A 27,781-nucleotide genomic window follows, 5' to 3' on the forward strand; every position below is an offset into this window, starting at 1 on the left:
CTCGCGCTCTTATTCTCAACCGCTGAAAGTATTAACGACACAAGATACTTCTTATGAGCTTTTTGTTCATCTCGTCGTGTTCGATCCACCGTGACACAAACCTATCTTTCGTGTGCACCAAAGTCACGGTGAAGAGGCGAACGGCTTTCCTGTGAGCACGAATTCACGGACCGAATGCTACCACTTCAGCTAGTGCTACGTCCGGAGCGGAATGAAAGCGCCTGGCCCAGTCCCCCACGGATTCATGGAAGAAAGAGCCGTTCAATGCGCACCCGTCGCTCATCAAATTCCCGCTGCCGAGCACCACTGCTGTTGTGTTCCACGCAGCAATCCTACCTATACCCACCGACACCCAAGACATTTCGTCGTCGATCTCGGCATCTAACGATTCGCCAAAGCTCCTCCTGGATGACAAGAGATCGTCTCAATTCCTTCATTCACTACTGCTCGACCGTCGTCAAGACAGTTCTCTCCACAACGACAGTCATTGCTCAAGGTTTGTACGAAACTGCGTCGACGATGCTTCTGAATTGGTGGAGCGGAAAGCAAGAAGACGAAGATACGTTGGAGGTGGTTGAACGGCAGTCCACTATGACGCAGGGGGATTTCAATGTCATTTTGGAGGAGAACAACCGCCTCAAGCGTATGATAAAGTTCGCTGTGAGCTCGCATGCAATAATGAATGAAGCCACTAGCATTCTTGAGGATGGTGCCGATCTCTGGGTGAAACGCGCTGATGTTGTGGATGCTAAGGTTCTTGAGGCAGAACAGGAGCGTGATGCTCTAACACTTCAACTTGAAGAGTATCAAGAGTAGCTCAAGGACAAGGACCAAGAGATCGAGCGATTGCAAGACGGATACGGTAGGCTGATCCGCGATTAACAATCTTTAGGTCGAGGCTGATGTGTCGTTTGTGTTAAAAAGTGTGGGCGACAGAGAACTTGAATACCAAGGAGGACGAGATCTGCGAGTTGCATGAACGACTGGAGCACTACGAAGCACTACTGAAAGCAGCAAAAGTAGTGTAATGTATTCACGAATATGTATTAAATCACATTTTTCTGGCTTAAGGCTTAAGCTACAGCGTTCATCTTGCTGACTCATTCCTCCCATCCGAGTTGATTAGCTGCGACGCTGTCGCCGTCGCCGTCAATTTCTTGACAATTGTAAATCGCGTACAAGAGTTTCTCACGCAATACATTCTCGCTCGAGTAGGCCGGAATCTCAATAGAGAAAAAGCATGTGTGAGCCACTGGCATGTAAGCGTCAACACTGCGACCTGCGCGCTCCATATTGAACGACTGCAGCTTGAAACGTTGAGGGAATTCGTCAGCACTAGCAGGAAGCCGTGAGCGGCCCCACACGAAGCGTAAGAACGCACTACGTTCTTCATGAGAAAAGTCTCGAAGCGCCCGCCAAAACCAAATGATGTGGTCGTCTGTAGGCGAGCAGCTTGAGTACTCAGTGCACTTCTCAAGCAGGTTCACGTCCACCTCAGGTGATCCGCAAACCATAAGCTCAAGCTCAGCACCCGAAAAGCACGCAAGTAGTTTGGCCGGTACAACCTTGGCGAGTCCGCGGAAAATTGCCTGGGCTTGATCGTCGCTTTCGTGAAGCCGAGCCTGCTCAACAAGGTCTGCGTACTCACAACGTGAGCTAAATGTTACCGGTAAATGAGCACCTCCATCTTTGAGCTCGACAACACGATTGTCTGCTCCCAACGTCGTGAACGTTTCCATTACGATATCCTCAAACATCTCTTCCGTGACACCATAGCGGTCAATGGTTCGCATTCTTGACATGGAGTTCACCAGCATCGAGTCCACCGCTGCCAAGTCATCCAGTACTAGACGCTCACCCGCAAGTTTCTTCCATACCAGAGGCGCCAGGTTCAGCGCAAGATACTGTTTGCTGCGAATCGAAGCCCCCATGAGCTTACCGAGGAACTCGAGCATCTGAAGAGTAGTGGAGGACTGCGCACCAGGACTTAACAACCACTTTTCTCGTCCAACACCAACATTATGTTGGGAGTTTGGAGTCGGTAACATAAGAGGCAGTTGAGAACTCTGCAGCTCCTCACAGTATTGAGCAAACGTCTCGCGATAAGGACCACCCGCATCTTGCGCATTTTCGCCAAGAAAAGTCACATGATATAGTGCATCCTCACGCCGAAAGTGGGTGCCATCTAAAGCCTGCAGCTGGCGAAAGGCTTGAGAGAAAAGTGTATGTCTTCCTTCTACATCAGTCTTTCCAGTTGCACGGCATCGCATCGCCTTCGGACGATTTAGCGTCAGCTCGAAGGATACTCCACTTTCGTTTGTGCGTCCCAATGCACTGTCCCACACTGTACGCTTCACCACGCTCAGGATTCGGTGCCGCTGTTCCATTACGAGATCGCTCAGCATGAATTTTTGTCCAGTAGTACTAAAGTCCACAGTATCCACGCGTGGAGCATGGAATGCAATGAACGGCAAAATACGATAGACGGCGGCGTTGAACTCTTGCAGTACTTTAAACCGCTTCGATAGACGGCCGTGCGCATCAACCAGTGGTTTCGTTGACGCTGTAGCATCTCCTGATCGAGATGAATCAGGCTTTCCTTCACTTTTCTCCATTTTTGCGTCGTCGCTAGGCGAGGCAATGATTTCCATTAAAGCCGGCCAACGTACCAACTCATTCTCTTGCGGTGCAATGTCACTCCAAGGCCCATGAAGCAACTGAATCGCATTGAGATCCTTGCGTTGACCCTTCTTGTTGATGTACTTGATTAGCTGTTGATCGTGACGTGGCAACAAATTGTGAAGACTGTCACCGAAACGCACCGACTGAGACTGGAAACGTCGTCGGCCAACCGTTTCCATCGAAAAATGGGGGATCACATAGAACTTGTACCCCCACAACGAGTCACGTTTCGTCGCCGCATCATTGGCAGACCCAAACGAAAAAAATGGCGATGCTGAGTTGCCGTCACCGACGCGTCTGCGTGCAGCTGGTGGAGGAGAGCAAGTTTCATTCCACCACGCATTTTCGCCGGTATCTTCAAGAACCCGAGCGAAAATGGAAGCTTTGCTTTTACTGGCGGTGTCGTTGTTTGCTGCTATCAGACCTTGCTGACAGTTTCCACTTGCATCGTCAACACTATTCCCCACACCCTCGTTTAGTTTCCACCAGCCGACAAGACGAGGTGTGATTTCCTGAACCTTGTGGCGATAGACAACTCGGTCCCACTGCTGTTCATCGCAGTCATATACCTCAAAATGTGCGTTCTCTTCGGCGCAATCTGAAGCTTGGAGAAGCGACAAAACACCCCCTTCTTCGATACTAGGCTCATATTTAAATGGGCGCTGACCGAAGTTCCATGCCAGACCTTGTGCGCCTTGAGGGCCTAGGCTTGCAGACGGATAAAACCGTTTATCCACACCTGGGCTTGTAGCTGATTCGTCGACTGTGATAATCTCGGTGACCAAGGCGTTAAATTCCTGATCCTTGGTGTCAAGAAGGGCGGTCTCAGTGCTTTGGTCTACGGAGGGAACACATTCCGCAACTATCGTGCCGTTCACGTAAAATGTTAGCTTTCCAGTCGCCAAGTTGATCGCGCACCCTATCACATCCCCGTTGCGACAAAAAATATCGTTGCCGAAGGAGTTCCCAAAAGATCGTCGCGGACTGCTGCATGCGCTAGCGTCGACCCTTGTAAACGGTGCCAGGTCCTTTGATAAGGCTGAAAAATGTGCCACCTTCTTGCTCAAATCAATGCCGAACGAGTTGCGCTCTTCTCCTATTATTCCTGACTTGCTGTGCATATTCGCACCACCCAAGATCCACCCGACACATACTTTACCACTGGATAGCACATGTGCCTCGTAATACGCCGTATCGCTAGGCTTTCCATCCCCATTTGACAACGGTGACGCTTTCACAGAACAATTCAGACGAACAGTGGAAATGTCCTTGCTTGTCCGGTTCGTGGTGACCCATTTGCGCATGTGATGAGGGACTGTAACGGGGCGCAACGATGACCGCGGTGACCGAGGCGAAGAGAAAAACGTCATTGCGGGAGACAAAGGCCTTTTACTCGCAGATGTTGGAGTTCCTGGACGACTGCTACTCTTGGGTACCACATCAACGCTGTCCAACCCCCGATAGTGACTGCGGAGCTGCTCAACTCGAAAAGCAACATCCCATAATCGGATATCGTAGAGGTGACCACGAAATGCTAAAAATGATAAGGGGAGATCATCATTAGGTAAAGTAGCACGACTGCATGAAGCCCCGAAGATTAACGCAGAGTTTGAATCCAGTACCAGTCGGTCGTGCTCTAAGCAACGAGCTGAGTAGATAATGTTGCCATTCCTCATCACAAGAACTCTCGATCCCGAAAAGACAAGCGCTAAATGAATCCACTGACCGAAAACAAGATTGCCAGAGCCAGCACTGTCACTATCAGCATCTTGTCGACACTGGTGATGTTTCATTAGCGCACCACTTGTATCCACGGCTTGAAGAACCAGCGTGCATCTACCCAGTCTGTCACTCAGTAAAATTACCCGGCCGCGAGTGCCATCAATACGGAGCACCTCCATATATGCGCTGTCATCCACCTTCTCAAAGATATCCGTAGATATACAAGCCCAGAACTCAGCAGAGCAATCACTTTTCGACAAAACGCGCTCATTTTCTTCCACGAGTTTCAAATCCAGCCGCATGGTCCCGTCCAATTCTAAACTACCCGCGAAGTCGGAAGAAGCACTCAAATTCAGCGCCGTAGTTGTCGGAAGAGTACTCCGTGCGAATTCAAACGATATGGTACTGCCTCTTAGGATCAACGGCGCGCTACGATATTTGGTATGCTCGAGATTCTGCACATCGTATCGACCGTTGACTCCGTAGCGGTAAACTGTTTCAAATCCATTCTCTTGCCATCGAACTCGCACACCCTTCCCACCGTGAGACCCCCAAGAAGTTACTTCTTGCACAACGCCAGCATTCCCAGCTCCTCCGTCTTCATTGCTGTATTCCCAGTCATGCGATCTTACAACCAAGTCGCCGATAGATAACGAGTAATTAGATTGATTCATGCAGTCGCTCGCGAATAAGTGAGGAGATTCTGTCACATCCTGCTCTCCATTGATTCCCGAAAGCACGACCACCGGATTACCAGCGTCCTCTGATGATGCCTCTACTTCATTCCCAGCGAAAAAGCGAAGCTCATCTCTCTTCTGAAGCTTGGTTCTTTTGTCGAACCGGATCTCTAGCGCCACGGCACCATTAATGTCGACGAGCTCACGTACAGGCTTCGAAGGTGCCGAAGATGCCAACGGGTGCCGACTCTCCCTCGAAATGACTGTCGACGACAAGTTTTCACGGAAATCTAGCATCATGCTCACTGCATCGACAACCTTGCCATACCAGTTTGGTACTCTGGATTGAGGGATGAGTGCAATAGAGGAACAGCTTAGCGAGCTGAACTCGATCCGATTGTCGAAGCATGAATGAGAAACGACCAGTCGAATGTCACTTTCTGGCTGCAGAGTCGGATAAAGCTCGTCCCATGGAACCAATGCACCTGAACCAGGTGGCCCGGCTACGAGTGCTGCCACGATGCCATTCTTCCGGATCACCAGCATCTGTCGTGGTAGGTCAAGCAGGATTATCACCGTATCTCCCTCCCGAATTCGACTTTTGTATCCACGAATCTCATTGAGAGCAGGTCCATCGCTCGCTTTGGAACGAGCACCGAACGACAACTTCCCATTGTCTTCCCACACCACAAAACCCGCTGACACTCCCATGGTTATTTCAGGTTCTCCAATCGAAAGTCCAATAGTCATCGCTGACGCGAGCTTGGCGAACTTCAACAGAAACTGGTAACATCTCGAAGTTGATGCACTTGGTCCGCTAATGAAAGTAGAAACACCGTCGGTACCAGGTTCAAATGGCAAGAGAGAAAGGGGCTCCATGGCAGACGTCGTTGACCCTCCGAAGCAATGGCTATCCATCGAAAGATCAAGTGCAACTGCGCACTGTACTAGCGTCTGTAGATATGGTGACTTCAGTTCAACACGTTCCTCAGCCTGGTGCTTTGCACGCATTTTCACGTTCAGCAAGTCGCGCAGATGTTCAACGAGCACGGCTGGAATCGTATGGAAGGCCGCACTCTGAGCCATGTTACTCAGGATTTCAAGTGCACATGTCTTGATGCTTTGGGGCGACTCGTTCAAGCAAAACATCAGCGTTTGCAATGTTTCGGCCGAGTACAACAGTTTCAGTGTTGCGGGGCTCGCACAAAAGCTTGCATCGGGAATCGAGGTAAGTGCCTCCAACATCCAACCAGTCATAGAGAGCAGCTGCACAACCGTGTCTGGGTTCTTAATGTCTGTGCGCGATACTTTGCCTTCCTCCTTGAAAACCCCAATAGCATATAGTTTGAACCCCCAGTCATTGTTGCTAGAATCAGAGTGAAAATACACTTCAAACGAGTCGTCTTCGATATACAAGGGAGGGCGATCACCAGTTCCTGGCCAGTTTTCGCTATCACCCCGGCCGCCGATTTGATCTGGGCCAATTATTTCCGTCCGGTTTGATCCAGACTTGTTAAGTCGCACCCAGTCACATCCAGCCTCGCTTTTGCATCTGCGATCAAAAACTACCTTGATCTTCGTGGCCCCAGGAATCGAGACATCCCAGTACTGGTCTGCATTATCTGGGTAAGGGTGGGTGCTTTCAAGTACCCGCACAGCTCCACGGCCCTTCGGCATCAACTGAGGACCACTTTTCAGAATTTCCAAACACCGAACGAGCACAGCAGAAATGATAGCGTCATCATCGCCACTTCGAACCATTTGCTGCAATCTCTTTCGCAACGCAAGTAGTACACCAGAGTGATTGTCGAAAGCTGTGTCAGCATCGGCACCAATGAAGAAGTGTGACAGGAGTAGAAAAATATCCTCGGCGTTGCCAAAAGCACTTAGCGGAATCGACGCTCTTTTTGGATCACACGAAAGGAACGTAAAAATCGCATCGCGCGCTGCTTTCGTTGCAACAGCTCGATGGGAGTCGTACGCCAAACTCTGGATTCGGTCGGTTTGTCCTTTGAACTCATCGAATGCGTATGCAGAGCACAAACCGGTGAGTAACTGTTCCTCATCATTGCGCTCGTCCATTTCCAGCACTGAATGCCTGCTTTCGAAACTGAGGTCATCCACCCCCAGTGTTAGCAAGTCTTCTCCGTTAGCACACGCTGTTGAGGGGCTGGCATGCACAGTATCACCTGTGCGCTGCCATACCCAACCGCACGTTGCCTTATTAAGCTGATCAATATTGTCTGAGGTAACTTTTAGCCACCCGTCCAGATCAACTACAGCGACAAATTCTGCTCCGACCTTAAGCTCAGCCAAAACATTCGAATCGCGGTTCCTCTCCTGATAAATCTTGATTCCAGCTGCATCAATCACGCGAAAGGACTGTGAGCTTCTCGAAGTTACGCTGCCCCACCCATCAAGTCTTACTGACTCACTGGAGCTACAGTCTAAAAGCAGCTGGCGAACTGGATCTGAAGTGTGCTTGTCCTTGAATGAATGATCACTTCCGGCAAATTCTTCAAACTCGCTCTTCAATGGGGTTCGTTGATGACTCATCTTTTCGTACAGCGTCTCAAACAACCGGTACGATCGAGCATCCAGCTGCTTCAAACTTTTATCGAGGGGATACTCGGGAAGGAACTCCGCTGTCACATTAAATTTCCACCCCCAGTCGACATTTGAACCATCAGTTGCCCATAGAAGCGTAAACGAGTCCGCAGGGATAACAAGTGGAGGCCGGTCTTCAACACCAGGCCAGTTAGCGTCACTTCCCACTCCACAGTACTGATACGCACCCCACCGGTCTGTCAACGACTTATCCTTAAAGAAACAGAGGTAGTCGCATCCTTGCTCCGTTCGAGATTGAGAGTCGAATGTTATCGTCAACGCTGACGCGCCATTGAAAGTCACTTTCATGTACTCCATCACCGAATTTGCGTATGGATGCTTCGACTCAAATACCTGTGACTTTGGCGATGATTGGATCGGGCGCCCGTCACAGGGAGTGTTGGCAATTTTTGTCAATGAAGGTAGCAGACTCGTAAAGGTAGGGACTATCTCCGAACGCTTCAGCGATTGGAGAACTTGTCCAAAAGATGTTATGCACCTCGCACGGATATCACTTAGCGCACTTGTCCTGATTGTTGGTGGAATTTCAGGCGGATAAATCAAGGCTTCTTCGAATGCGTGAGCGGTGAGTTTAAAACCCCATTCAGAAATACCACTCGACGAGCCCTCGGTGTAGAAGTGCACATCAACGCTTCCTGCTGGAATACGAAGAGGAGGTGTAGTCCCCACACCAGGAAAGGATTCTCCGTAGTACTTTTCCTCACCCCAGTATTTTTCCACATTTCCACCGCCTTCGTTGAGATCTTCTTCCTTCTTTTTGAACTGGATGTAATCGTTCGGTCCTGCAGTGCACGACAGCTTGTCAAATCTGATTTCTATCTCGGTAGCGCCACGGAAATTCAAAGAGTATGTCACATCTTCACCCGGAGCGTAAGGATGCTCGCTTTCAAGCACCTCCACATTTTCCTTCTTTGTAAGTTTGGGCTGATAAGAATCAACGGACGGGGAAGCATCAGTCAGATCGAGAACACCTTGATAAAGATCCTTCAGCCCCGACGCAAAAGGTGTAACTCCTTTGAGAAACGACGCGAGCTCCTTTTTCTCGATATCATCCAAATGAGCAACATCGGTCAAGGGTACGTCAACGATGTTTGATTGGTCGCAATCGAAGATGACACGCGCGGTCTGATTTCCGCTTTTTATGCGGAATTGCACCAAGTATCCGGTCTCGATCATCTCCTTGCCATCAACATTTACACAGCAGCTCACCCTGCCTCCGATGTAGGCACCTCCGTAATTTCCACCTAGTAACGCAAGCGACGCTAGTATCTGCTCCACTTTACTTTCCGACCATTTATCTCGAAGCGTTTGGACAGATTGTAAGCCAGAGATGACCAGTTCAAAAACTTGATCCCCCCAGCACGAGTGCTCTGCCGCACCGCGCAGTAGTAATACATATGCTGCCACTAAACTTGCTTCTCCTTGAGCTGACGTGCGTAGCTCTAACTGGTCTCCATCTGCATCTTCTTCTTCGATTTCACGCGCCAAAGTTACTTTGTCATCTTCAAATGCTCTCCAAACGTTCAAAGCTCGACCCAAACGCTGGAAAACAAACGGTAGGAACCCATCTGTTTCACCTGGAAGGGCGGTAGCCACCTGTGTATCCATGTCATCCGTACTCAGGATTCCAACAAGGTCCTTAAGCACCTTAATGGCCCCGATTCGGATTTCTACAGGCACAAGATTGTCAAACGACAGAAGCAAAATGTTCCGGAGATTTCCAGGTGTGCCGATGAGACTCCTCCCAAATGAAGTCTCAGCGCATGTTCGAAACAACCCCAGTATGTACAGCGTACGCTCGGCTGGAGCAACATTCGAAGCGATATCCGTTAATGGAAAACTTGTCTGGATCTCTGAGGTTAGATCACTCTCCGAAATCGGATAACTCAACACCTTCGGCTGGTAAATCCAGCATTTCGCAGCTGGCTCGTCTAGAACACGCCCCGGGGCCTCCCCAAAGTAGAATGGATACGGGTTTAAATGCGTTACAGGACTCGTTGACTCTTCTTCGGACGTAGCTAGCTCTGGTGACGCAAGAATCCTAAATCCCCAGCTGTTGGAGCTGCCTTCGTTGTGAAAGTAGACCAAAAAACGGTCCGACGGAATTTCAAGTACGTTCAAATCGACGTTGGATGCATCTGCGTGTTGAAGACGAGCACGGTTACTTTGAGCACCTGGAAAATTCCGCTCCGGGTCGCTGTACTTGCCAGTATACTTTTCTTCGCCCCAATATTCCACACACTTTGCGTCTTTGTAGAAGCGCACAAACCCAGTTGAGCCATCAATATCGCACAGAGGATCAAACGTTAGGCGAATTTTGACAGCGCCTGGAATGTGAACTGGACAGTATTCATCGATCGAGTCTTCAAGAGGATGAGTCGACTCAATAATGGCCGACTCGGCAGGGTTCACATTCGCATTCATCACTAAGAACGACTCGAGAATATGCAGCGATACCATTAAGCCATTGACGTAAACTCTCAGTGTATCTTCGTCCTGTACAATAGCGACATGAGACCACTGATCAGCATCCAGTTCACAGTCTGTCTCAAAGACACTTTCTTTGTCCGATCCGCACGCAATTTTGTAGACCAGCATCCGACTATCCGTTAAAAACAGCCCAAAGTGACTCCATGGCTTGGCCGCTGCCGAGTCTTTGATCATATTCTTGTTGCCCTTCAGGAAAATTGTACCACCAACGCCTTCATCTACCAGGACAACGTCAAATTTTCCATGCTTTGGATCGAAATCACACTGAGAAGTCAGACCCGACGAGTTCCACCGAACATGAACTTTAGTAGGGGTGGGAATACTGATAACAGTTCCAATTTCTGTCTCACCGTCCTCCCCCGATTCGTCAGTGCCGCTCCAATTAGGACCGCGACGCACTTCATCGCCTAGTTTGAGAGCATACAACGGCCCCTTGCTTGGGCAGTAGACCCAAAGCATTATCGAATGATTCCAACTGACTGCACTTCGTTGCAGGCATGAAGAAATGAATCCAGGTGAGTTTTCGGGTAAGTACTGGGGGAATGACTTGCCTAAACCCCGGTCATGTGAGCTCAGCGCAGATTTAATAGAAGAAACAATACACTCAAGCTGATGTCCAACTGCTGCGAATAGTTGCCGTTGGAAGGCAGAAATGTCATGAGCGTCACCAACATCGTGTTCGTCGCCATCATCATCACCCTCTGAATTCGACTCCACTCGTCCAGCAATAAATCGCGAAAGAAGGACACCTAAGAGCGACTGTGCAGCGTTGCGAGTCGTGATAGAATCGGAAGAGAGTAGACGCAATATCTGCGGCAGCACTCGACTTTCCTGCAGCAAATAGGAATCTTCTAGGTCATAGTCCATAGCGCAGCACCTTAACATACAAGTTACCAATCCAGAGCTTGTTCCATCATCCGCAACTGATGCGGCCTGCTTAGCGAAGACTGCCAGACAATTACCAAAAGCTTCCGCGATTCGTTGGCGTAATGCCTCATCGCATCCTGAAAGTAAAGCATCAAAGTGCAATCGCGGGAAGGACTCCAATGCTGATGTTGGACTGACAGAGCTCGATCCAGACACATTTGTGGGCGAGTTAGCGATTGCGAAACACTTCAGCGTAGACGTAAAAGACTCGAGCAATACTCCTCGCATTCGCAGGCTTGGACAATCCTTCAGCGACTGAATAAAAATCTCCATTCCGAGCGCCCGGCATTCTGCTCTTCGGTTCCTCATTTCAATCACTTTTCGAACTTCGGATATATCCACATCACTCTGAATAAACTCCAGAACTTGTTCCGTCACTGACTTCGCTTGACCATACTTGAGCCGCTCACTTGATGACCTCCGGTACTGAAACAGACTTCTCAGCTCCGTTGCAGCTTGTAGCTCGTCCAGGAGGTTGTACCACTTATCCAGCTGAGAATCAGTAGAGTTTTGCTTTCCAATTGCATGACCGTATTTTGCCAATAAGCCCCACCTGCGTTTGGCACCCGCCACGTAGGAGAATGACACGGGTGTGATCTCCAGCAAAAACTGCGCTCGTTTAATGACGTTGTCACACAAGATCGCAAGAGACTCTTCGGAGAGTCCCATGTAAGCTGATGGCTGACGCCGGAGTCGTCCGGAACGCCGTCGACTTGAAGCCATTTGCCCAGCATCTGCAGCATCTCCTAGATGAAACCAGTCGCGCATCTTCTGGGCATTCTTCCAGCCACGAAGGAGTTGTTCGGAAATATCATCACGTAAGTTCTGAGTAAATGCATACGCATCCATCCCCCACATGTTGTGGTGAAAAATTGCAGCTGCTACAGCTCGAACAGCGCTGTTTACCGATTTGTTTGGAGCGGACCTTGTGATTTGATCGAATGATGTGGAGCGTGCTAGAGCTAAGGACGGTCTCGACACACCTGATCGCTCTTGAAGAGCTTGAATAACCCTCTCAGCATCCGAAGACGCTGGTAGGTCGACAAAGTCTTGTAGGAGCCGCAGCACCTCTGCGTTCATGTTGTCTTCATTGCACACTCCACTCCTCAGCAGGTCGCTTTGCAGATACTGTTCATTCTGGACCTCCATATCATCAATAGGGGCGAATACACTGCCATCAACAAGAATCTTGATGCTTTCATCGAGTAAATGAACCACACTTTCCAGCAGAAAAACGATCCAGTGCTGCTGCAAGCTCTTTTTCCTTTCCAAGATCTCGGCTGTTGCCGTGAACTTGTACCCCCAGTCAGTGTTGGATCCGTCGGTGTGGAAGTAAACGAAACAGTGATCACTTTCGATAATCAACGGAGGGTTATCACCCACACCAGGCCAGTTCTGCTCCGAGTCACGTCCGGAGTAAAACTGGCTGCCGTAATACTCTCCTGGGCTTTTGTCCTTGTAGAAAGTCAAGTAATCGTAGTTTACTTCACTACGGGATCGTGGATCGAACGTGATCACCATTCGAGTAGCCCCCGGTACTTGGAGTTCTGTTAGTGTGTCCAAGTTGTTTTCGTACTCATGAGACGATTCCATCGTTTCAGATTTGACTGCCATAGATACGTTTTCCATAACATGCTCTCTTTTCTTCGGATCAATCATAGATACCAGGACATCCAAGTTAACCATTAATTCAAGCATCTTGGACGCGTTACCCTTGAGGAAATCAAACAAGCGTAACGACGTAGCAGATATTGCGTTCGTCGCACTTCCGTTAAGACCTCGGCTCGTCTGCTCCGACCTAGACTCGGCCTTTTCAGACGTTTCATTCGTCATCAGCAAATCTTCGATACTCTTGCGATTCCGCAAAAGCATCATCCCGGAAGAGAGCACAACAGGAGTCAATATCCCGACAAAGCTATCCTTCACAATGCTTTCAAGTTCTGTCCACAGACTTTGACAATCCGTGTGTTTTACTTGGTCTGCCAAATCACTGCAAATACTTGAGCATGCATCGCGCACCGCTTCAAGAACCACAAGAGCAACACCAAGCGCCTGACGACTGCAAGTATCATCGCCAACAGCGCATAGAGACACAAAGGACGCTTGTGTGATTGCGTTGACGAGCGATATCAGCTCGAATGGACTTTCGCTACTATCCCGGAGCGCTGGAGCTGTGACAGCATCGTTCGACATGTCCCTTGAGTCACCAAACGCTTGCCGAAGTTTTCTTTGCTGCATTCCTACCGCGAACTCCACCAACTTCAAGAACTGCTCCAGTGAATCTTCAGACGCCACCATCGAATGGTAAATAACATCCGCTCGAGTACACAGATGTGCAAGTAGTCGAGCCAGGATCTTCAACTCCATCCTTGTCGTCTTCGCTTGCTGCCATGATTGCAAATACCTCAGCACATGTGTGAACTGCTTCGTAACATCTGAATGAAAAATGCGAATGGACGTCGTGTACAGGTCCAGCGCTACCGACGCCACTTGAACATGACTCCTTTCATCAGCTTGCAATGGTACCGGACCGCCAGATGGTACATTTGCTCCAGACGCAATATCTTTGCGGTCTGGTTGCTCACTCGAGAACTCCAGCAACTTATCAAGTGGAGTTGACAAACTTGATTTCAGAAGAGAAATGGATTCTTGCTTGCAATGCCCGTCAGCAAGTTGCAACAAACTCTCCAGATTCTTGTTCAAAATTCCAAGACATGCTTGAAGGATGTAAATTTGGACAATTGAGGCGTTGTTTGCCTTGAAAATATCGACGTACCTCGAAGTGAAAGCCAGTAGTAACCTAAATGTTTCCACTTCGACATCCACAGCAAACGGCACCCTTATCGCAGAGTTATTGTCGGCATCGTTTCCAACAGTCAAGTCACTTGAGACAGCATTCTTGTAAACAAAACCCAGCACAGACAGCGCTGTTGTTTCGATGGAGCTCGGTTCTTCACCATCACCAGTTTTTTTACTTACAACAACTGATGGAATTGAATTCTCATCCAGCGGTATCCGCTTCCCAGAATTCTGGTACGATCGCAGAGTTCTCTTGTGCTCATCATATAGCCACAGCAGGTTGTTTCTTGCGTCGAAGCACGCTGACGTACACGAAAGCGAACATTCCAGGCAGCTTGTTCTTTCCTCGTTTTCGCGAAGCTCCTTTGCCAGGCCACTTTCACAGTCAAACAACACACAGTGAACATGATTCTGCTCGCTTTCCTGTAAGGTCGGATCTACAAGCAGCATCCCTAGCGACGCGCCATTCGTGTAAAATAAAGGCAGCTGTACGTCCAACTTGTCTTCATTGTCCATAATGACGCTTCGGATCTTCGTTAGACAAAGCAAAAACTCACGGCACAGCACCGTCTTCTCGTTCAAAACGAAATGTCGCGTTACCTCCAGAACTTTTCTTCCTCCCGAGAGTGACTTTGGGGTGATTACGTTGACAACAATTTCACTCGACCCCATGTCGATCTCGTAAATCAGTTTCCCTTCAGTGGCATAAGCATACAGCGGCAGCTCGCACTTCTTATCATGAGCCCGAGGGCAATCCTTTCCCAGGGGGAAATACTCAAGAAAGCCCAGACCCTGAGGCGATATTCGTAGCAATCGACGGCATCGTTGATATGATTCATTGATCAGCATTCCACTTACGTCTATCTCAGGGTACATCACGCTCAGGTATAGCGAGTCATCACAAAATAACAGACTCGAAAGATAAGAGTCACTGGCTCTCTCTTCGACTTCGACAAATTGATCACCCTCTGCAAGGACTTGAGCCCCCACTGAATCCAAATTGTCACCACATGCGAAGACCACCATCAGTCTTTTCGAGTCTGCTATCTTTTCTAGTGAAATGCCACTTAACGTCAGTAGCTGCTCCGTGAGATCACGGGAAAGCGTGACATTGCTATTAGTCACAGATTTCGATCGCTTTTGCTCCAGTAAATTGCAGAAGTGTAGCACAGCCTCGGTATTTAAAACATCCAGCTCTCCGTACCAGGCCCGATAGACCTTCACATCAGCGTCTCCGTTTTCAGTACTCGGTACCGGGAGAATGAATAGATCTCGATTCTCGAGAATGCAAACGTCCTGAACATCATCCACATGATACGAGACAAGCAATCTAGACCCATCACTACTTGCCCCCAACGCGCCAAAAATGTCCTGGACACTCGTCCCTGATGACCCAACGTGATCTCTACCCAATTCACTCCTCGCGAGTTCGGAGACATCTTTGATGCAATCTCCGAAGCCATAAACCAATTTTCGGATAGTACGCTTCTCCTCCAATCTCCGTAAATACTCGCTTGCTGGTACCTCAGCATACACTCTTCCAGCAATGGTGAAATTATGACCCGTTCCGATCATTGCCAGCCCTTTCGTTATGCTCCATGTGTAGGCATAGCTTCCATCCATGGCAAACGAACTTGTTAAGGTAGCGCTGAATTCATCCGAGGTATTCCCTGCCTCGTCATCTTCTGGGTCACCTGGAAGTGTCTTAATTGCCAATTCCTTCACGAACGCACTGTCCTCAAATGTTCCTAGCGCATAGTCAATCCGGTAGGATTGCATTCGCTGCATGAACACCTTCACCCAAGCTGTAAACGGATATCCTTGAACTAGAAGCGGTTTGGTAGTAGCAGACTCGTAAGACTGGGTAAGTAGCTCCTCAACGAACTCAAGGAGCAACCTGATTCGCCCACTGCTCACCCCGATCGCGAAAAGTAGGAGGAGAGCAACCTGTCGTTGTATATCCGACGGTGCTTGTGTCCCTTGTTCAGGATGCAGGACATCCCTGCAAAATCTGTGTACATCGCTCAAAAGAGTGTCTTCTGGAGAGTCCGCAACTACGTCTTGCAATGCAAAGGGTGGACTATCCAGCAACGTTTGAACAAGTGTCATCGTGCCGCTCTCGAAGAGTTTGGGACTTAGCACGCGGAACTCGCGCAACATCTCCAGCTGCATTCGCAGTGAGCCTACCGTGAACACGCTGGTTGCCGTCACATGTTGCGAAATCTCGTGTCTCTTACGAGTAATTTGCACGTCAGGCGGCGGCGGCATCACAACGCTGCCACTCGGTATGTTCAAGGACAAAGACCCTTCAGCACCCTGCAGGCCTCTTGTCCTCGTCGTTTCTTCCCCGTCTTCAATATGTTTTTGTCTCATTCTCGCCGCAATCTGCTCATAGTATATTTGGAGCAGTTTGTCTCGCTGAGAGCGTAGCCTCTCACTGTCAACACTCTCCGGCGACTCTCTCGACAGAGTGTTGCCCGCCATCCCAGCTAAAGCGCTGGGCGGATTCTCTGTGACCGTAGAGGAAGTCAGCATCGAGGCTGCACCAGGCCCCAAACTGGAAGGTGAGGCAGGTCGAGAGCTGCATTGACCCCCTGTGCCGCTATCTCGTTTAGTGCGGGCGAAGAGTTTGATGCGCGCCATGTCTGTCGCATGCTGTATCTCGTCCATCGACGCCTCATCTAACCCCGAGACCGTCGTCTGCGCCTCCCCCACCGCCTTGTTGCTCTGCTGCGCGTTCGAAGTTACCAGCAGTTCCTGGAACTTCTCCACCACGAAGCCCTCGTCATGCAGCAGCGTGAATGGCACACCCGTGCGCCATGCACGTACCGACATCTGCTCATCCTGCAAAGCAGCGGGGCCTACCGCATTAGCTGCGGCGTCGACATCGCGCGACGCCTGCGTCCCCATTTCTACTTGAAGATCGAAGCTTGGATCATCCGAGACAAAAAGGTAATTTTTAAAATTAAAAAACTAAATTTAGGTCGAACACGTAAGACTCTGGAAAACTGTTTTTTGGAACTGGGGTGATGCAGCCTCTCAATGTTCATCCTAAACGGAATTTAATGAATCCGTGCTAGTGCTTTAAAGTGTAAGCGCTTCAGAGGTTGGCTTGATCATGACCTAACTAGCTATACTCAGAGCCATGTAGGTACTACATTGATCATACAAGGCGCTACTTTGGTGATAATGTCGCCGCCGCTGCTGGTGGCTTTCAGGATTTGCGCGACAAGACATATATCCCAATTTAATTTTATATAGTGCGTAATGGGTTATAAAAAGCTATGCGTTTCGTCCCTATAAGCTGTTTGGTGCCACAACATATAAAGTTTTATGAGTTCTTGTTTGGTACCTCTATCCTTGACCTTTTATAAGCTTGCGCTGTGCCCAGTAGACACCAGTAAGATGCCGTCCACCACGGCAACACTTGGGCAGTGGCTCACTGCCAACCACGTCTCGACGCATACAAACATCAGTATGTCTGCACGTGGTCCCGCTGCAGTCGCGAAGCCGGAGTGCAGCACAGCCGCATTGCCGTGCGTATGATCGAGAGTAGGATCGGGACTTGTACCGTTGAGTGTATCGTAGGGCTATAACCCCCACTCCCACTTGATCTCGGCGACGTGAGCCAGGTCGACGCGATCACACTCGTAGCTACGATCATGGACAAGTCACCCGTTCTAAGCTCGAAAGCAGGATAGATCAAAGCTTCACGAATAAAGCAATATACGTAAGTGTAGCACCGGCACGCATCCTTCACCTTGGTCATTAAATGTTGTAGCTTGAGTAGAAGCGTCTGGTGATGGCGGACCGCTGTCGTAGCATTTGTAGTTGAGGCACTTGCCTGGGGTGGCGCTGTGGTAATGTCTTCACTGTCCTTGCCGTTCTCGTCGCCTTTAGCGTCCTTAATCACAATCGGTAGGACCTTCATGGTCTTACGAAAGGGCGCAAACTTCACGACAGCAAACGCCTTTGTCATAGTGTCAACCACCATGTCCTCGGTACCAATGTGTTGCACAGTGACCTTCTTTAGCTCCACCCTACGTCGCACCATGTGGTACTTGTTGGCAATGTGCTTCGACTTCGAGTACTTGCCTGACTTGGTGCTCAACGCAATCGCTCCCACGTTGTCACCCAGCAGCAATGGTGCTGGATGCTTCCATACTAGCTCCTCGCATAGTCCAGCTAGTCACAGTAGCTCCTTGGTAGCTTCTGACATCGCCACATACTAAGCTTTACAAGTGCGATGATACCCTGCTTCCGAGAAGCATAGGCAATTACATTGCCACCCAGTATGATAACGTAGCCGCTGATACTTCGACGATAAGCAAGATCGGTTGCGTAGTCAGCACCGAAGTAGCAGCAAATGCGAACACTCGTTCCAGGTTGCACGTCCATTACAAGTCTGTAGTCCTTCGTAGCCTTGCGGTAGCGCAGTACCGCGTTTGGCTTGGGCAAAGTGCGAATGATTGTAGTTCGCTAGGGCCTTGCAGAGATGTCGCGTTGCATGTGCAATGTCAGGCCACGAGGCACTGACGAGATTCTACAGTGTACCTACTATACTAGTTCTCGATAAGGCAGGTATTCTATGCTCGTAGTCACCGCCGTTGTCGAAGGTGTCGCCGACTCAGGTGTCTTGCAAACCGACATGTAGAAGCGCTCGAGGATCTCCAGTACATACTGCCGCTGGCTATAGATAATCTCTCGGCGCGACCGATTGATGAGGATCTCAACCCCTGGAGATACCTGACCGCACCCATGGTAGTCAGCTCAAACGTCTCCTGCAAGTAAGCAGCAAATTCCATGTATACTTCATGTGGTACCATCATTAATAGACCATCCACGTAAACCGTCAATAAAAACTTCACTTCACCGATTCAGTGCGTACAACCCACAGTCAGAGTCGATACGATCGAATCCCATCGTCATCAACTTTGCATGTAGTGTCTTGTTCCAAAAGTTCGATGCCTGCTTCAAACCGTACAAGCTCTTGAGGAGCCCCAGATGCTTCATCGGTAGTCTGTTCAGTGTGGCAACTATATGCAGTAGTGCCTCGCCCCGCAGATAATTTGGTTCACTCGGAGCACTCAGTATTGCCCGCACCCGCGACATCACTATGCCATTTGCTCTCTCCATAATTATGTCCTGTTGTGGTGAATATGCGCTCGTGAATTGTTGCTCGACACCGTTCTCTGCACAGTGGTTGGCCAGCTCAGTATTCGCAACCTCGCCACCTTGGTCCGACCGCAATCGTTGAGCCGCAAGTTTAGGTAGCTATGTCTTCAGTTGAGTCAACAACTCCTTGATGTACCATGTCGCCTCACTCTTCTTCTCAAGCAAGTACGCTCACTTATACAGTCCTGGCCAAAAGGATAGCACACCCTATAATTTTCCTCATATCTCGACCAATTATGCGAGGGTTTCAAAGCAAAATTGGTCACATAAAGCAAACGCGAAATCGGCCAACCAAATTTGAGGGAAATCAGAACAATTTTGAGATCCTTTCTACAGAAGGGTATTTGCGCGAGCCTGACCAAAAGGATAGCACACTTTTAGCTGTGTTTAAGTATGTATATTATGTACATATGATGTGGTGCAATGTGATTTGTACGGGATGGAGCGCTTCAAGGCGCTTTGGCGAGCTATGGTACGCCTGTTTTTGCTGTATAAAGGACCTATATTGGTCTGGAGCGACGTTCTTGATTGAAGTACATAGGCTCAGCACGAAATGGCGAACGTCCACGTACTTTACGTCCACACTGAAGTCCTCGCTGATAAAGATTCAGCTGCATCTGATTCCTGTATCTTTCGATATGTCCTTGGCTTCTGAGTCTGTCCGAACGGATCCCTTGAATTCTCTCTCCAAGCACGAGCAGACCCTCTTGTGATCCACCCTTGTTGTACTTCGGCTCAGGCAAAGGCTCACCATTCGACACGCTATTCAGCTCTTGACTGATGAGGAACACCTTCTCCCAGGTGGGTACTGATCCTTGAGCCTGCACACCCTCCCACCGGCGCTGTACAGCGCCCGTCACAAGTATCTGCACTGCTTGTTGAGCTGCAACGTCAGCTTGAACAGGTACTGAAGGCGACTTCTCTTCCAGGGGCACTTGACCCCCACAGCGACAATCCAGCATTAATTCTTGCGCGTCACTCTCACCTTGAACGACTTGCACATGACGAACAAAGCCAACGAGGAAAGCAGGCGGCTTCCTGTTTTGCTTCTTCTCTGCCAACTTCCTCGCTCGTCCAGGCTTGAGCGGCCTGCCTGTCTGCTCAGACCACTCAGCGTACCAGTGACCATCACCATCACAGTTGACGCACTGTGTACGCTGCTTCTTGTCCGCCACAGCCTTCACCCCCGCTGCAGCTTGCTGCGTTTGTGGCTGCTGCCGTTACTCCTGCTTGCACATTGGCCGCCCGCGACGTGGGCCGCCTGCATGGGGCGTGCCTCAGCGGCAACCGGTTTTGACTATAGCTCGAGCTGGCTGCGCGGGTGCTCAGCCGACTGGAGACGCTGCAACGCCTGCGTGAGCCTCAACGATGTTGCGGTCATTGCTGTAAACCTGTTTGCGTGCTCTCATCCGAGGGCGCGGAACACCAACACGACATTCGACAGCAACATAATGGCGTGTTGTCATTTCGCATACTCGCGCAAGGCCTGACGCAGCATCGTCTCGATGTCGTCGCCGTACACCGTCACAGACGCGCTCGTCTGCAACATCCTCGTCATGAGATCTCGCAGCAGGTAGTCGGGGTTGATTCCGTCGCCGGCCTCGAAGTGCTTGGTGATGTAAGGCCACAGGATGGACGCAGTCTCCATGTTGTCCCTCATCGCATCAATCTTGAACGTGAATCTCAAGTCCACCGACAACGACAGTGCGAGCGCAGAGAACGCCTTATTCTTGCGTGCACAGTACCATTCGTTGTGCTTGGGTTGTTGGTAGACAAGCACAGCGTCAAAGCACTCACCACCGTACGTAATAGCGCCAAGCGTACGTGGATCAAAGTGTAGCGGCACTTCACTGCCCCACGCCTTGCAATCAGCCTTGGTCACGAGCTTAAGCAGCAGAACGCCCGGGGAGTTGCGCAGTGCCTTGGTATAATCCGCCAGTTCCTTGTCGTCGTATCTCCCGCCGGGGAAGGTGTTGTCCATGCCGGCTTCTTCTCGCCAGAGCTCGCTTGCCCCATCGTCTTGCTCTTCTGTCTGGGGCGGCGGTTGGTGTTGGACAGATTTCGTAAAGTCTTGAATACCTTCATGCAACCTGTTGACCATCCGTAATTTGAACTAATGAGTGAATGAGACGCTCAACATCGTTATGCGCAGTGGTGCTTCATTGCCAGCAGTCGCACTTCCGGTCAATCCTTGCGATCCTTGGCTTTGATTCGACGAAGCTTTTACCTGGTCTCTCGAATCGATGTTGTTCGCACAGGTCGACACGTCAGTCGAAACCGGCGCCCCGATCGGGTTTATGACCTGAGGTGACGCAGAGCGCGTCACCGAGCTGCTCTCAAGCTATCTATCGTTTCTTAGAGTATGTGCCATGGGACAACTGACACTATAGTAGCAGTAGACGCAAGAACAGGTAGAAGATGTACGTTGGACACAGTGGGTGCCGGGGAAAAGCTCGGCAGGACCGTGACGTTCTGGAGTGGGGCAGTTGTTTGCTGCTGATAGCAAAAGCTGAAGTGAAACACTGCCACACATCCGGACACCAGCGTTCCGCAAAGTAGATTAGCTCATAACATCTTCAAGTAAGTCTATAGTAGACATCAGTAAGATGCCGTCCACCACGGCAACACTTGGGCAGTGGCTCACTGCCAGCCATGTCTCGACACATACAAACATCAGTATATCTGCACGTGGTCCCGCTGCAGTCGCGAAGCTGGAGCGCAGCACTGCCGCGTTGTCGAGTATATGTTTGAGAGTAGAATCGGGACATGTACCGTTGCGTGTATCGTAGGGACTATAACTCACATAATTGACCTTATCTAGTCTAACAAAAAAGTATATGATTTCTACAGAAGCCTTAGCCTCGTACTACAGCAGTAATCCGCAAGCGCATTCACACCCTACTAGCGTAAACACGCTTCCATAGCCCCAACTTCGTTTCCAATGATACTTCGAAGTACATCTTAGCTAGGCCCAACCATTTTTGCTTTAATATACAGCATGTTGCGACGCAATACCTTTGAGTTTGTATACTCGGTTTGTGCAATATGATAGGTTAAAAGGCAATCAAATAGTCTATTTAATTGGATAAATGTCAATAAGGGCAATGGCTGAAGGAAAGAGGCCGGCGTCCACCCAGCTTAAGATAAGCCGAGGGATGTGGTGGAGAGGTGGCCATGTGATGCCACCTCATATCCAAAACTGACGGCAACTACCAACTACGTGTGTAAGCAACATTTCAAGTACTTCTCAATGGCTGCTATTGCTAAGACTGGTGGTGGCCTCGAGAAATTTAATGGTAAGTCCTACACTATGTGGAAGGACAAGCTGTTGACTTACGTCAATCAGTTGGACCATCAGTACCAAACGAAGCTGTTAGAGAAGGAACAGCCTGAAGCGAAGGTGCTCATGGCCAACTTCCTGCGGGACAATCCTAAGAAGCCAGCACCACCGACCACCAAAATGGACGAGCAAGAGGCGCTCTCGGCGCGGTGGGACGTGATGCACTGGATGAGAGGAAGGGGCGACTTACAAAACCTGCTCAATCAGGTCCTTCCAAACTTCTTTCTCTCTACCCTTCCCGATGTGGTGTCCTCCATGGACCCATGTGAAGTCATTCGACTTCTCGAGAAGGACTTCGGCCAAGGTGACGCTGCGGGCCTGATTGAGCTGACCCGGGCCTGGTCGAAGGTGTTGCGTAGCCCTTGGCGTGACTTAAGGACACTTTTCGCGCAACTTAAGAAGGCAAAGAACGAGATTAACAGAAAGTCTCGGAAGCTGCTCGGCCAGGACATGGTGACCGAGTCTTGGCTGTGCATTGAAGTCCTGTCACAACTCCCAAGTGAATTTTGGGCTTCAGCGATCTCCATGAAGAAAGAGGACTTCACGGTGGATAGGGTCGAAGTGGACTTACGCAAGACCGGTGGTGACCGATCCAAGAAAGAAGTGGGTTTAATGGATAAAACCCAAGCGATTCCTGTCAACAATGTCGGGGTCAAGAGAAAAAGCGGTGCAGATGAGGGTGGAAAAAGGTGTTTTTACTGCCTCAAGAGTGGACACTTTAAATCGGACTGTTCGGTGATGATCGCTGATAGGGATCCTAACCGCGAAGGTGGACCCCTTTTTAGGACCGATATCAACACTGCACCGGGTGCTAAGAAGGCCAAGAAGGCGAAGACAACCCCGATTAATACCCTCAAATCGGTGGTGCTAGAAGGGGAAAAACGCCTAAATGAGTGTGGGAAGACTCTTCTGGAAGAGTGCATTGAGGACGAGGAGATGGACGACATTGAGGATCTGGACCCCGCCTACCATAAAGGTTTTGAGGATGGTGGCAACGTGCCGAATACCCCTGTCAGGTCCCCACTACAAATGGACGACATCGAAGAGGAGGCCGAGCTATAACATCAGATCGAAGCTGGTTTAGTGGGAGCCTAAAACCGAGTCAGGGCCACACTTTTACCTACGGAAACGGGAGCTTTTCTCATAGCTCACTAAAGGGATCAATAAAACTTACCGTTTTAAACCCTAAAAAGAGGTTGAGTGTATTAACACTAAGTGATGTCTCATTTGACCGTAAGTGTGATAGTAACTTGTTGAGAGCCTACTATTTAGCTCGACAGGGATTTAGGCACTTTCAGTCAAAATCAGGTGAATTTCTATTTTTTATAGGGAATGACCAAAAATTGCTCTTTGCAGCAGTGGCAATAGGAGAAGTCTATTACTTACCGAGTATTAAACCGACTAAAAGGCGTGTTTTTAGCACTCAGAGTGGTAACTTAGCTAACCTTTTAAAGGAGTGGCACCTAAGACTGGGTCATGTCGTTAAGAAACGTCTACTTAGGACTATCAGCAACCAGAAAATTGAGGGTCTTCCTCATATTTCGTATTCAGAGCTTAAGAAGGTCTCGTTTTTCTGTAAAACGTGCGCTCAAATGAAGGACAAAAGAATGTCATATAGAAATTTGGTGGGAATTAAGAGTAATGAACCACTACATACACTTCATAAGGATTTAACCGGACGATTAAGAGCTAACGGTTTATACGGATCTTTTGGGTACCGATACGCATTGGCTGTTGTAGATGACGCCACTGCTTATAAGTGGTACATTATCGTAAAATCCTTAAAAGAGGTACCTGGGAAAATTAAGTCTTTATTGAGGAAGCTGTCGTGTCAATTTCCTCTTTATAAGGTCAGAAGAATAAGGACTGATGGTGGAACAGAATTTATAAACACTGAAGTGTCCGAAATATGCGATAAATTGGGCTTACAGTTTGAAAGCTCTAATGTTGAATCTCCAGAAGAAAATGGCAGTGCTGAGCGAGCCCACCCGACCATGATGGGTGTGCTATTAGGGGTGCTAATATGGCTGCTAAATGGTGGCCTGAGGCCCTACTTTATATGGTGGATGTCACTAATCGACTACCAATGGCTAGACTGGGAATGAAAACCCCTTATGAGTTACTGCACCGCCATAAACCAAAGGGTTTAGGGTTAAGAATTTGGGGCTCCACTTGCTATGCGCATATACCAAAGTCAAAACGAAAGGATCCTAAACTAGGCGATCGGGCTATAGAATGTAAGTTGTTGGGATTTTCGCCTAAACATAAAGGGTACCGACTCCTGGACATTAAGGCTAATAAATACCTTATTGCCCGTGATGTAGAAATTAGCTCAGCTGGTACTGAAGCAATGATCAGTCGATCGTTCCCTATCGAGGACTGTAGCGTCAACGTTGAAGAAGAAAAGGTAATTCAAGGCCTAGGTAAAAGAACTAGACCTAATCTAGAAGTTGAAGTGCAGGATATTGACACCACTGGCCCAGATTGTGTCTCTCGACCACCGACACCCAGACAAGTGGGAGTGCAAAACGGTGCTGTTCGTAGGTCTAAAAGACGACGACTGCCAAATGGGCGGCTCAACGACTACGTGACAGAGTTAAATACTGTAGCTATTAATAAGACAGCCAGAATACCTATTCCTAGGTCAATTAAGGAGGCCAGGAAAAGCCCACATGCGAAGCAGTGGGAGTGTGCAATAAAGACAGAGTATGACGCCCATTTAAGTAATAAAACGTGGGAATTAGTACCCCTTCCTACTGGAAGACGGCCATTGGGTTGTCATTGGCTGTTTGATGTTAAATACAGAGCCGACGGCTCAGTGGACCGTTTTAAGGCACGGTTAGTTGTGCAAGGAAATACACAATTGTATGGAATTGACTATAAAGAGGTGTTTGCACCTGTAGCAAGATATGAATCGTTGCGCTTATTACTGGCATTAGCCACAACATTAGGGCTGCATCTACACCAAATGGATGTATCTACAGCGTTTTTAAACGGAGTTTTAAGTGAAAACATCTACATGAGGCAACCAATGGGGTTTCGCATAATCTAGTTTGCAAATTAAAGAAGAGCCTGTATGGACTGAAACAGGCACCTAGAATTTGGTATGAAGTTTTGAATACCTTCTTAAAAAACCTTAGATGCAAGAAAGAGCATTGCTTGTATTTAAAACGGTGGGAGATAAATGGGGTTCAGCACGTCCTTATAGTGTGTGTGTATGTGGACGACCTGACAATTGCAGGATCACATCTAAGTTCTATAAATGATCTTAAAGCTAAGCTGTCTGACAAGTTTACTATGAAAGACTTGGGTGAGTTGCACTACCTGCTTAAAATGGAGATTAAAAGAGACCTTACAAATAAGACTCTACGCCTATCTCAACAAAAGTATATTAACGACCTTTTAGATAAGTTTGAGATGAGAGACTGCAATACTGCACCTACACCACAAGCAAAAGCTGTGGTCTTAGAGAAGGAAAAGACATTGTCACCCGAACAAATAGCGGCACAGTCATTCGACTACAGAGGGTTAGTTGGGTCCTTAATGTACCTAGTTAGGGGAACTAGACCTGATATCGCTAATGCTGTCAGAGAGCTTAGTAAATATCTATCTTGCTATAATAAGACTCATTGGAGAGCGGCTCAGCGTGTACTAAAGTACTTGAAAGGAACGTCGAGGTATGGCATTGAGTACAATGGTAATAGTACTATTAAGTTAGAGCTATACACAGACGCGAGCTTCGCGAATGCATCTGAAGAAAGGAAATCAATTACAGGATATGTATCAATTCTCGCTGGTGCATGCATTACCTGGAAGAGTATTAAGCAAGATTGTATTAGTCTTAATACAGCGGAATCAGAACTAGTCGCCGCTAGGGAAGGAGTAAGAGAAGCAATGTGGTTACGATTACTACTGCAAGAATTAGGCTACGAGCAATTACTACCGACTCATTGTTGGTGTGATAATACGGCCGCAATCAGTATTATTAAGGACCCGTGCAGTCACTCTTCTACTAAGCACATTGATATTAGACATCTTTTTGCACGAGATAAATATGAAGATAAGCAAATCAGGGTTACTTATTGTAGCACCAATGACATGATAGCGGATGCCTTAACTAAACCCTTGAGTCAAAATCAGTTTGAAAAACTCCGATTTATGATGGGCGTTAAAGACCTTAAATAAGAGTTCCATAAATAAAGATTGCCATACGTAAGTAAGATTTGGCTTCAAAGATATGTTTACAAGATCAAAGTGGAATTTCAATTATTGGCAGCAAAGTCAGAAATAAAGTTAACAATAAAGGGCACATTTTGGTGTAAGGGTCTGGTAAAAGTACGGCTTTAGTCATAAAACCTTCGTTTTACACGTCACCTAGCCCTCTAAAAGTGATTCTGACATGTCCGGGCTATCAGCCCCTTGCCCCAGAGTATATCTTACTCTTTTTAAGTTTAATTCTATCCTGACTCTCTAAATACCACCAAGTAAAGCACGAATGGTCAAAGACTGGAAATTCACGGGTACCGGATAACCGAACTTTCGCTCCGCAGTGCCTCCAATGAGCCGTTGGCGATCCGTTTAGGTGCAAAAAAGCCAGGACACGAGGGCCGCTGTGGCCTATGCCGGATCACTGTCGCCTGATGGGATACGGAGACGCTTGTGAACCCCCCCCCGAAGGGTAACGTCGGGACCTGCGCTTGACAGCAGCAAAATAGAGAGTGAGCAGCTCTCGCAAAAGTCGGAAACTTCAAATACATAAGCTAAGTTACTTTTAATATGAAATAAAGTATTGCTTCTGATTTTGGGTTGCGAATTTAAGCTTGGGTATGTGCCCAACATTCAAAGTTATTCTAAATCCCAGTTCGGTAGTTTGATTTTGCTATTTTGGGCATGCTAAATCTGAGAAAGGTTGAAGTCGACTTCGAGAAGGATCTTTGGTGACAATATGAAGAAAGTTGACGGACAATAAGAAGAAAGTTTATGGCAACGCTGGCTTCTTTAGTGGGAGTGTTGCGACGCAATACCTTTGAGTTTGTATACTCGGTTTATGCAATATGATAGGTTAAAAGGCAATCAAATAGTCTATTTGATTGGATAAATGTCAATAAGGGCAATGGCTGAAGGAAGTCCACCCAACTTAAGATAAGCCGAGGGATGTGGTGGAGAGGTGGCCATGTGATGCCACCTCATATCCAAAACTGACGGCAACTACCAACTACGTGTGTAAGCAACACAGCATATCTCCGTATTCTATAGCCCGATTAAATATCTCTGCAAGAAGAAACCGTCAGTAGAGTGGTGTCAATGCCCTGGAGTTTATAAGCGATGTAAAAAACTAACC

General features: G+C 48.5%; 2 protein-coding genes across 2 annotated transcripts; one reads left to right on the forward strand and one right to left on the reverse strand.

The window, feature by feature from the left end:
• Positions 1–112: 112 nt before the first annotated feature.
• On the forward strand, positions 113–1,887 carry PITG_03859 (uncharacterized protein; the record flags this gene model as incomplete). The annotated part of the gene is made up of 2 exons (XM_002906853.1): positions 113–862; positions 925–1,887. The coding sequence occupies one exon, from the start codon at positions 409–411 to the stop codon at positions 814–816; it is 408 nt and encodes a 135-aa protein (XP_002906899.1).
• PITG_03860 (HECT E3 ubiquitin ligase, putative) lies at positions 1,101–16,835 on the reverse strand (the record flags this gene model as incomplete). Its single annotated transcript, XM_002906854.1, has 7 exons — positions 1,101–2,563; positions 2,606–8,981; positions 9,024–12,904; positions 12,977–13,291; positions 13,334–13,639; positions 13,712–16,155; positions 16,231–16,835. 7 exons carry the CDS (start codon positions 16,833–16,835, stop codon positions 1,101–1,103), a joined length of 15,390 nt encoding a protein of 5,129 aa, XP_002906900.1.
• Positions 16,836–27,781: the final 10,946 nt, after the last annotated feature.

This window comes from Phytophthora infestans, genomic scaffold, assembly GCF_000142945.1.
Source record: "Phytophthora infestans T30-4 supercont1.4 genomic scaffold, whole genome shotgun sequence".
Taxonomy (NCBI): Eukaryota; Oomycota; class Peronosporomycetes; order Peronosporales; family Peronosporaceae; genus Phytophthora; species Phytophthora infestans.